The sequence below is a fragment of the Leiobunum rupestre genome, chromosome 4 (genome assembly GCF_980474605.1).
Source record: "Leiobunum rupestre chromosome 4, qqLeiRupe1.1.hap1, whole genome shotgun sequence".
Taxonomy (NCBI): Eukaryota; Metazoa; Arthropoda; class Arachnida; order Opiliones; family Sclerosomatidae; genus Leiobunum; species Leiobunum rupestre.
The window spans coordinates 72,638,760-72,651,237 of NC_143387.1; the positions used below are offsets into that span (position 1 = coordinate 72,638,760).

The window sequence follows — 12,478 nt, forward strand, 5'->3', positions numbered from 1 at the left end:
TCATTAAAATCACTTACGTCGCAATTACAGACCGCCACAATTTTTTATTTGACCATTACTATCGATGGTTTGAAATTTCGATTGCGGCATCTTTTTCACACGCGCATTGTCATTTCTGACGAATCATGATTTTGGATTTTTTACAGAATAGCCTCCCCGATTCAAATTTCCCGATTTTCCTTTTAAAATAAATCAATTTTTAAGATTAGATTTCATTTATATTTTAGTAGCGTGATCACACTTAAATACATTTCCTAATGAAATTAGATTAACTGCAGTTGTTAGGTTACTTTTGATGATAATTCGTCACCTTTTAAAAACTACTTCAAAAACCCTGAAATTTTTACCTACTCTAAAACTTTCCTGCCTTTTTAACCAGTTCCTAAAGTTTCCGGTTTTTACCAGTTCTTAAAATTTCCTGCCTTTTTTAACAGTTCCTAAAGTTTCCGGTTTTTACCAGTTCTTAAAATTTCCTGCCTTTTTTAACAGTTCCTAAAGTTTCCGGTTTTTACCAGTTCTTAAAATTTCCTGCCTTTTTAACAGTTCCGAAAGTTTCCGGTTTTTACCAGTTCTTAAAATGTCTTGCCGGTTTTACAAAATCTGACCCGTGCAAATTTTGACCTAGCTATATTTTAATTAAATCTACGATTGATTGAGTCGAATGAATATGTATTGTAAAATTTGATAAAATATTAATGGTGGAGGTGATGAGATGTTTCACAGCTACACTGTAAAGATACTACACCTTGATCTTAGAGAAACGACGATGAAGCTTATTATTAAATGTCAAAACCAATAATTTTACACGAAGTTATTAATTTCTACGATAACAAAATGTTTTAGGTCTATACATAAATTTTGAATTTAAGTTCATAAAAGACAATAAACAAAATTCGAATCTACCAGTGGACCCGGCTCGTTTGCTTAATAACGTTTATTATTTTGACATCAGGCGCGTACCGAACATATTAGTTTGCCTTTTACGAGAAAGATGGCGCTAGTATTCAACTCGATAAAATTGTATTGTTATGGACAATAGGCGAAATGGCTCTTCAACTAAGGCGGAACGACGACGATATGCCAGAAAGGGATTATCGATTTTGGAAAGACTTTCACTATAAGTTAAGTAACGTAAAAGTGTAAGTATAACATTTTTCTTACTACCACTAACGAATGTCTAAAAGAATTAGTAAATTCGTAATAGTATTACCGAAAATTGTAACCTTAGTTGCAAAACCAAGTAACTCTACTTACACGAATAGATTTTCTAGCGCGTTTTTCAAAAGATAATTTTAGCTTTCTAAAATGTTAAACAAGTGTACATGTATTGCTTCAAACTTATCAATGTTTATCTATTTTCAAAAAATTTATGAACTTTCATATCAATTTAGATTTTTTGAGATACTCCACACAAGTTAAATATCAAATTAGCCAAATATTACTTCTAGAGACGAAGCGAGTCATGTTAATAATTATTTTTATTTGGCGGTTTAATAATTTATTCACCAAAGTTTAACTTTGAAAGCGTTCCTAATTTCCATTATCCTTGGTAAACAAGGTTGCATTCCCAGAAGTAAAACTCAGGACGTCATTACCAGGTGGCGCTAGTTTCATATTTTTTGAGGCGTCACTATGAAAGAAATGATGAAGTCAATTCTTTATTCGTATCTTACGTATTTTAATTATGTTATTTATGCTTCCTATAATAATATACTAACCCCTCTCTACAGCTCTTTACTTTTCTATAGAATGTCTAGAGTTTTCTATAGGCTCATATAATTATTTTTATCGAAAAACTGTTTTATTGAAAAAATTATATCAATTTTCTATAAATATTAAATAATATTATGTAACTTGTGACTTTAGTACTAATATACTAACCCAAAAATGTCGATAAAGTTTCTATAAAATATAATCGAAGTCTATGAATGTCTACGGTTTTCTATAGGTTAGAAATACTTATGGAGAAAATAACTCCACTTATCTTGAGATTTATCAACTTTTGTTTTATAGAAATTCTTTAAAATGTTCAAAATGGTCTATTTATATGACTGTCTGCTATATAGTTTTCTACGGGACAAGGGATCTTTTACTTATTTCTATACAGTTTTCTTTTTATTTCTATTAATTTTATAAAGGATTTTTCGTAGGTCACTTCTTGTATGGACCAAACACAAAAATATTTCGTCGTCAGGTACCCAGTTTTATCAAATTCGCATATTGGAACCGTTGTAAAGATGTTCAAATAAATGATTCTCACAGATTGTACTATATTACCAGGGCTATTCAATTTGTAGGAGGTTTAATTACGAAGTTATGCCAGTCGCGCAATAAGTCAGACTTTAGTCCACGTCAGCTTTGTGAAAGAGGTGCATTTGTGTTGATTTGCCAACATAAATAGAAGCATATGAAAACAATGGTAGGCTCGATTAATTATGAAAATAATTTAGTAAAATGTCTCTATTTTTATATCTTTAAAATTTACACATTTAGTAAATATTTATTTAAAATAATGTCTATCTTTAGATGGCGCTCTCGCGCAATAACGAATAATTAATTATTAGCCAGTCAAACTAAAGGTCACCATCCGAACCTTCTAAAGTGTAACTTCCATAAAAACGTACATTTCTTTGGGTAATTCAATAGCTTCAACGCGCATCACATTACCGACACTAAACACGTTCCACGTAAAATATACCCTTTTAACCCGAATCGCAAAGCGGCAAAACAAGCATTAATATACAGAAATTTGGAGAGAAAAATCCCCCATCACACGAGGAAAACCGATTTACATTTCCAATTCTTGCGATGAAGACCATAAGCCTAATAAGCTGATGCGAGGCAACTAGCGGCTCGAAACCAGTAAGCACTCACCAATTTTTGGTCTTATGGAGTTTTATACCTTCATCTTACGCTATAGGCGAGAGGTATTAAGGGGATTGTGGCGCTGGAAACACGTGCACTGCTCCCTTTCCAATGGTTCTGATTACGGAATTATGGAAAACCGAATATTTCCAGTAGAGGGACGTAACTAGCTTTAGGCTTAACTCAACGATTCGTTTTAAATTGAATTTGACGTGTGGCCAATGAATGGTTTTATCATGGTTATTAAAGTACCTTCATAAGTAACAAAATACCAATAAGTATGAAAATTACCAAGGATTATCACCAAACTGATTTTTAGAGCTATTGACAATCATGGTTTAGTTCACAGCGCAGAGCCCTCTAGTGACTAAATATACAACAATATATACGCACTCCAACCAAAGACGATAATACACAACTTAGTTCTGCTGCGAGTCCATGTAGCAGCTGGGCGAGAGCGTCAGTGTCGAAAAAGGTAAGGTCAGAAAATTATGTGGAAACAAGACTAGTGGCATACTTTTTGTTTTTATGTTACGTATGGTACTTTGTTTTTTTTTTTTAAATCAATGGTTATGAGTTTGGAACTATGGGAATAGTAACTTTTGCAGTAAAGTGGGATGATACTATATTCGGGTTGTTTCAAATTGGATTTAAAGTTACAGGAATTGACTTTTAAAATATGGTTGTTAAACTTAAAATCTACGCTATAAATCCAATAAAAATCTACGTCAATAATTCTTCGAAAACCAAAAATGGAATAATTAAGTCCGACTGCATGTAACTCCTGTATTACCAAGAATGCATTTATTATTTAGGGATAATAACTACGCTTGAGAAGATCAGCGGATATCATGGTTGAAAAACATCACGAACCGGTCGTTCAGAGTTTTAGTGAACCAATGATTTTTTAGGGGAAGGAGCTTTGTTATAGCACGAGTGAGATTGGGAACAACGCTAAAAATCGCCTCAAAATCCTCCCTAATGTAGTCAGCTAGCGATTTTTAATGTCATTAATTCAGGGGGCCCGGTTAAATTGCTTAGGAGGGTGGAGGCAAGCCTTACATGCCACGCGAGCCAACAGCTCCTTAAACTTACTATTACCGTTAACCTCAACACAGTTTTATGGAAGAAGAAACCTAATTAACCAGTGGGGAGATAAATTGAAAATTAAACGCGGAAGGGTTAGTTCCGATAATTATATTCAGTTAGTTGAAATAGTTAGGGGCTGTTCACAAATTTAGTTACGCGAAAACTGGACATTTCGACACCCTCTTGTGACGAAGAATAACAACCCCTACATTAAGTAACAAATACTGAACCCTCCCCCAGAACTATAATGGCACCATGAACCTTAAAATTATTAAATTTCGTTCAAAATTAAATTAAATTATTTATGGTTTTACTCATAAAAACCTAATCACAGTATTAGCATATGTAACATAATCACTCATAAGTATGCCATAAAAGCATTTTCGCTGATGAAACCTTGTTCACGGGATATGACGTAAATTGCGTCACTTACAACTCCGTGACGAAATATACGTCATCACCTTTACTGATGGGAAACGGAAGTTAGTGAGAATTCCTCGCGCGTTTCTGGCTTTGCCCATGTCAAGTTTAGCTCGTGCCTGGCGATCACATGGTTTCATTTCCATGGTAACATTTTCAATAGCGCAAGGATTATAAGCATTTTTGCATTTTAGGGTTCGCTTTATGTATGTTCCGCGTGAAACAAGGTCTCATTGAATTTTTTTCAATGGAAATAGTATACAGAGGCATACTTATGAGTAATTATGTTACATATGGTATTAGTAATGATAAAAGCTTTTATTAAATTGTTATTGTGGAGTAAAATAGTTGATCATTTTAGTATTAGGATATGTGAACACTACCGCTGCGTTAGTTAGTCTGTGAACGGTCCTTAATCGTGTGCCAAAACGTCCTCACAATGACAACGAGACAAAGAGAGCGTATTAAGCCTAATGACTTCAGTCCAGCCTAAATGATTGATCAGTCTAGCAAAGACTGAGCAGTAAAAATGTGAACATGCGGAAAATGGTAAACTGAGTACTGACGCACTATGTCCAATACGTTTATAAACGTATGGCTCTACTATATAGCTCTAAAAATTACGGAACAAATTTAGTTTCAAAATTATATCTAAAATTGCGCAGATTAGTGTTGTAAGTCGGAAAATGACGGAGGCCTTTTTCCGTATTTTTCCCAAAAAAATTAAAAAAAGTTTTCATTGCATGATTACTCTAATATATTGTTTGCAAATTTAAATGAAGCGGCATTTTCACCTCATTTTTTCTAATCTGAAAGTAAAACTAAACATCTAGACTAGTTTAAACATTGTAGTATGTTTACTGATATTAAACATTTTATATCGATAAAAAGTCAAAAACATTAAAAACCCTTAAAAAGTAATTTATGTTTAAATTTTGTATTTTTCCGATTTGCGAAAAATATTCCGCTATTCGGAAAATTTTCTGGACACTTTTCCGCATTTGATTTTTCCGGAAAATTAACAACAGTAGTGCAGATCTAAACTAGACTTTGATCTAAAATAATAATCCAAAATGCGCTATATTTCATCCAATTTCAACTTGTGAAATTCAAATTTATAACGAACTGTATCAAAATAATTTAATCCATACAGAATTGGGTTAAAACTTGATGTGTTTTGACAAGTGCGGTTCATATTAATAAATATTTCTGTTATTCAGAATTAATAATTTAAGTAAACTAATATTATCAAAAAGCGAGGATATTGGATGAGATAATTTTTATTTCAGATACCTCCCGTGAGTCTGGTATTACGATAGTGCTACTAAAATTCCAGCCTACTGAGAGCCAGAAATGTATTTCCTCCAAAATTCCTCTTGAGGGTTATATCCCCTTTAAGAATCCAGCGAGTCTAAAACATCATTTACGGAACGAGAGTATCGAGCTTTCAGAGCGGAGCTGAGAGCGAGAGAGGTGATAAGAGAAGCGCGGAAAAGCGCCTCTTCGGGATGAAGAAAAAAGCGCCTCCTCCGAATCGCGAGAGCCGGAGAAGAGAGCCTTCCATCTTTCAGTCGGCGTTGGGACGCGAATAAGGCGCAGGGGCTCGAATAAGGCGCAGGGGCTCGAATAAGGCGCAGGGGCTCGAGCGGCCGACGGAGAGCGAGACCATCATCTTTTCAGTCGGAGCCGCGGCCAACTCGGAAACGTCGGAAAAGGCGACAGGCAGCGCCGCCCTATCGGCGGAAAAGCGAAGGAACAGGTGGCCCTATTCAGCGGCGACTGGGCGGAGGAAGAGCCATTCGGCGTACGGATGCGAGCGCCCGTTAGTCTTATCGCGATCGGCCGCCCTTCGATGATTAAAACTGATTCGGCAATCCCTTTCGGGATGGTCAGAGGCTGAGCCGCTCCCGCCAAGAACAAATTTCCCGGCGGCTCCTTCCAACCAGAACGAACATCCCCGAGACACGGCGCTGTTTTCAGCGGATCGTCTCCAAGTCGCTTTCTATCTACGCCGATTTCGCGCCTTCTCACTTGAATAAACAAAACAACGGCGCTCGCTCCTTCTTCTTCTCTATCGGAAAGAATGGTGTCGCTCAGGAACCCGAGTAATTATCCCGGACTGTTGGTGGTACTTTGGACCGTCGTGGTCATCCGCGTCTCCATCCAGAGCCATCCCATCGAAGGTCAGTCTTCTTTTCGTTATTTTCGATTTCTTTCAATTTTTAATTTAGTATACCGATAAAGGAAGGGATAACCAATTCAGATTTTCGTTATCAGTCAACCATTTACTTAGTTAACACCGATTACCTAATCTGTTACTGATTACATTGGTTACCCACCGATTATCTAATCTGTTACTGATTACATTGGTTACCCACCGAATATCTAATCTGTTACTGATTACATTGGTTACCCACCGATTATCTAATCTGTTACTGATTAGGTTGGTTACCCACCGATTACCTAATCTGTTACTGATTACATTGGTTACCCACCGATTATCTAATCTGTTACTGATTACATTGGTAACCCACCCATTATCTAATCTGTTACTGATTACATTGGTTACCCACCGATTATCTAATCTGTTACTGATTACATTGGTAACCCACCCATTATCTAATCTGTTACTGATTACATTGGTTACCCACCGATTATCTAATCTGTTACTGATTAGGTTGGTTACCCACCGATTACCTAGTCTGTTACTGATTACATTGGTTATGCACCGATTACCTAATCATTGTCTGATTACATTGCTTACGCACCGATTAACTAATCAGTGTTCTGATAACATTGGTTACCCACCGATCAACTAATCAGTGTCTGATCACATTGGTTACCCACCCATTATATAGTCTGTTACTGATTACATTGGTTACGCACAAATTACCTAATCAGTGTCTGATTACATTTATTACGCACCAATTACCTAATAAGTGTCTGATAACATTGGTTACCCACCGATTACCTAATCAGTGTCTGATTACATTGGTTACGCACAGATTACGTAATAAGTTAATTACATTGATTAATGATCTAGTATTCAATAAATGATTACATTGGTTAAGTTATGTTTACGTATTTAATGAATGGTTTCAGTGGTTACGTAACGATTACAGAGGATATCCAATGATTGCGTAATCAATGACAGATTACAGACGTTATTACAGCGATCAAAACGTTAGATTCGGTTGATTTCCAAAAAAAATCCGAGAACGGTGAACCCTGAAAATTGTCTAATTTAACCTTACCATTTTGTCGCCTTTCGAAATTAATTTCCCGAAAAGGACGAACTTTGAAACTCATAAATTTATCATCTTTTCCGAGTAAATTATTAATATCTTTTAATGCACTTTCTTAAGAAAATAAACTCAATTTTAGAGTTCATCCTCATTCGCAATTGAACACTTTTGCGACTTATACGAATAATAAAATCAAATTATTTTCAATTAAAATGAAATTAAGCGTAATTTGAATGAGGCTTTTGAATTGTTATTAGTCAGACAAACTTTCGGGACATTAGAATTTCATTATTACATTAAGGCTTCATTAGAAAACAGATATTATCTCTCTTATTAAGATATGCCGGTTCGTAAGTCTAATCTTCATCGCGTTGCTACGCTATCGTGTTAATATCTGATTAGGCAGAATACTGAGGTCCACCGTATCTTTGGTTGAAGTTAAAAACTGATGTTTCATTACACTACCACGAAAGGCTGCGAATCCTAGATGCTATCGTTTATATCGGCGAAGTTAAAAATGCTCTAGTAGTTTGAACGACAACGTCGAATGTGAAATGATATTTTTTCACAGTTTCGATTTCACGTTTATACCCACCTCAAAAAATAATTAAAAGATGTGAAAAATTTGGTGGTTAATTATTCAATATTTCAATTCCTTAAAATTGTACAGAAAATTATTATAGCCGGGTTTATTAAATCTAAGTGTATTTTTCACACTTCAAGTTTTTATGAAAAGTGAGAAGAGAGCTGTTGCGAATTTTCATCCAGTGCAAAGTGATAAAACGATACTACAGTAATGTTAAAAAGGTCATAGGAGTGCATTTCGCGCTAACTATTTGGTCGTCGTGAGACCAACTGTAACAAAAAATAGTTTAAGGTTCTTGTGAAGTTCCAGACTTGCTATTTGCTCATTATTCCCGCCTGATTGGGCTTCTTTTTGAACTACAACGCGGCAAAAACGTTTTCGGGCTTTGCTCGAAGGGTTTATTTTATTACCTTTTTATTTATGGTAAAATAAATTACATGAAATGTTTCAAATATTCGAAAAATAAAAAACTATATGTTAAAACAATTTTTTAATAATTTGCAACCGAAAGCTTTCACTACGCCCTCTTTTGGTTGCTCGTGTTAACAGACGATAATAGCGTATGGAAGCCAGCAGCGTAAGGTTTTACGCGTAATAGAGGGCTATGATCGATGAATGAAATTAAAGCAATTAAATGTTAATATTTAATTTTATTATAATCTTACACGGTTTCGTGTTTCCTGCCATGATAACCCCGAGCAATTACGACTCCCAGATTGACGCATTTTTCTTTAATTTGACAATAGAAGAAGCTAGATCATAGGCGCTACTTGAACGAGCGAGGCACCAGAGCGCCACCTAGACTCGTTTCGGTCGCGAATAATAATAAACTATTTGGACAAGCATTTGGTTTAATACGTTTCTATTATGAATTCGGTATCCTTTCTCGAAAGAAATGGAATTTATTTGGGTTATTTTTAAAAATACAAAATTAACCCAGTGGGCGACTTTGTGTTTCGGATGCGCTGACGTCAATTATACCTGGCAACTCCGGTGTGAACTCCTTTGAATAAACGAAACATTGAAACCGTTTTCGATAGCTAGTTTTAAACGCGATATTGAATCGATTTAGTCGGCTGATAAGATGATCTTGTTAAACGATGAAAGTATAAAACGAATACCACGATTTTCATTAAATTGAAAGTTTGAGCGCTTCCACGAAATCCTACGACATTCATTCCATAGCTAAGAATACTTCAAAGAAACGAAACAGAGGAGTCGTCTATAGCCATTAGTAGCGGTGCCGGGTAAGGTTGATCTTCTAGTATAGGCTCGATCAATTTCCCAATAAAATATGGGCATTCCTGGGCTAAACTTAACTCTATATCTCTCTCTCTCTCTCTCTCTCTCTTTCGGCGGTTCTGGAGAATTCGCGACTAGCACGTCCGCTAGGTGAAACCGAATACGCGACGAGCATTTAACTTACTACTCGAGGGGTCTATAGACTAAACTATATTTTGAGGGGGTATCGTTTGGAATTTCCTTTGAAACGCGCAAATCCTATAAGAGTTACCTTTAATAGTGCGAATGGGTAATGGCAGCAAATAATATATACTTGGAATGCCTAAGGATGATTTCCAGAGAATAGAAGTTCACTTTCCTCATCTCATATTATCTTTTAACTATATAAATAAGTGAATAGAACAGTTAAGCGAAGAACATGATAAAATATGGATTTCTTAAACCCATTATCTGGTAAGTTTATTTTCCGAGTGAACGTCTTCCATTTTTCCCCGGCGGTGGCTTCTTAGAGAGGGCCAATGAATTGGAAAATTCACGTTACGTCTTACTTTCAGATGCATTCGCGGCACGGTAGCCTTGGGCATTCCCAGTGTGTACATATTATTTCCCGGTGATTCCGGTATAAAATGACAGTTTCTAAGCCTATGAAAATAAGAAAGAAAGCTAAATTTCGTGGAGACGGCTTTATATTCTTAGTCAGCCTAGGAATTTGAAAACACGTGTTCAGTCTTACTTTCAACCTTAGCCATTCCAAGTGTACACGTATATAATTTCCTGGTGATGAAACGACCGTTCCTACTACTAGCTCTTAGCCTTTGAAAACACGGAAAGAAAGCTAAATTGTTGGCTATTGCGAATAAAAAATGAAGAAAAACGTGGCTTGTAAGGAAAGCGGTAAAACAAATAAACCCTAGTTTTAAAAATTCATAAATTTCGAAAAGTGGAAATTTTTATCAAAAGTCCAATGGAAAATAAATGAATCTCCCAAAGCGAAAAACCCGGGCAAACAAGCGGATTTCGACGTCGACCCCGCGTTCAACGTTATTCCGTAACTCGCGCGATTACCATGTATAATACTTTCGAACGGAACGGCGAGAGTACTAAAGAGATAAAGGCGAGTTGAGGCGGCATGAAATCGCGACGAATGCCAGACGTTTTAAGAGTTTTTTACGCTTTACACACAAAAACGGACAATTTTTTCCTGGCGACGAAAACTAATAACGGTCGGCAGAATAAACGCGCTTGTACAGGGCGATGCGTGCAGTTCCTTTTCACCAAGCCCGATTTGAAATGCAACAGATGGCGCTCTACCATTTTAAAAACAGTTAAAATAGATAAAAACGCTTAAAGAGTAAGCTGTAAATAGATTTCCGGAATTAAAACTGAACTACTTTATATTTTTCTCGTTCATTTGATCGTGGGCTTTGCGGAGATGTAACTCACTTGATGAAATACCGTCGTTAATTTTATTTATTATTAAAATGAAATTTACGTGCAGCGCCCCTCCGCGGCTTTTATTCTGAACGATAATTTACTGACTATGGTTGCGTTTGAATTTTTCCCACAGCATCTGGTAGATTATATAGTCCTCACTATCCTACCAAGATGATTCTTGCAATATCCTTGCTAGATATTAGGCGATGCCAATTCAGCCCGCGCTAAGGATAAGCGTGAGTGCGTGTTTTTAAAACCATGTAAGCACCCACGTACAAAATTCAGTTGTAGAATCCAGGAATGCATACCTATACTTGGAATGCTTATCGCGGCAGATTTTCGTCTCGATGTGGCTGACGGTTTTTGTGACATCACTCTGTTAACTTAACAAACAACAACGTGAGAGGGGAGCGCGCGCAGAGGGGATTTTTTCTCTGGTAGGCGGGGACAAGGCCGTCAGAGTGATCTTACCATACGCGATACGACAAGATAAGCACTCCAAGTAGAGGTATGGATTCCTGTAGAATCCCGTAATTCTATAGGAAATTTTTAGCATCTACATTTTGTATCCAAGCTTAAACTCTGTTTTGGGGATAGCGGTCAATGAGAAATAACGTGAAGTCAATGAAGTCAATCACCACACTAAAATTCAAATTGTTTTGGCGTTCTACTAATTAACTCCAATTAACTACGAAGCGAAAAGCAACGAAACTTTATATTTGGGTACTTTAAACGTAAGCGCTTCGTTTAATAACAAAATTAAGGAGGTAACGAATAATTTGAAACTCTTGAATTTAAAAAAAAAGATATTTTGGTTGAGTTTAAATATACCATAGAAAAAACAGGATCTAATGGTTGAGAGGTTAGCCGTGTTCACGGAGACTAGCGCGTAACAGCCGCAAACGTGGCGCCATCTCTAGATATATGGCTGAACTATAAATAAGCATTTTTCACGGGGCTCTTGAAATTTTCTATTAAATTGTGTCAGTACAAAAGTATGTCTGCTATGACCAGATATTACAGTAGGTTGAAATTGACATTTTGATAGAACTAGGGTAGGGTCGGCTTATATGAATATTATATATTAAAATGCAGTCTTCCCAACTATATAGTCCTATATTTCATATATTGCGACTATTAGTAGCTTTATATTTTTTAGCGAATTGCCACTCTGTCGTCACAAGCATAGCTATCTCCGGATGAGGGAAGGGAAATAGCAGTGACTCGTCGCGCCATCTAACGGCCATTAGTGGAAATGATATGATTTTGATCGTGGAATATTTAGTTAGATTGGGTAAAACCTCGACACTACAATCTATTGACCATTCACATTTTGATATATTATAGCTTTTGTTTAAAAATTAGGAAAATATTATAAATTGTTAAGAAGGTGAAATAATTATATTAGTTTTATAAAATAACTGAATATATTATTATAATAATCAGCTAGACTGGTTCACAAAGCACCCCCTTAGGCCTAAGTCATCAAGCTACTTTTAAAGCCATTAATTCAGGTGGCCGGGTTACAATGCGTATATTTAAATATTTAGTTTGCGGCAGATGGCGCATTTGTTTTGATTTTTAGCGCGTAAATGAT

The 12,478-nt window shown here is 36.1% G+C and overlaps 1 protein-coding gene across 1 annotated transcript in view; it reads left to right on the top strand.

Moving 5' to 3' along the window:
* The first annotated feature begins 5,857 nt into the window (after window positions 1-5,857).
* The window catches only part of LOC149948978 (uncharacterized), a 134,550-nt gene continuing 127,929 nt past the window's right edge, over window positions 5,858-12,478 (top strand). Inside the window, exon 1 of the mRNA XM_090172877.1 lies at window positions 5,858-6,557. Coding sequence (XP_090029003.1) covers window positions 6,458-6,557 — 100 coding nt within the window. The 5' untranslated portion in view covers window positions 5,858-6,457. The remainder of the gene's footprint in view (window positions 6,558-12,478) is intronic.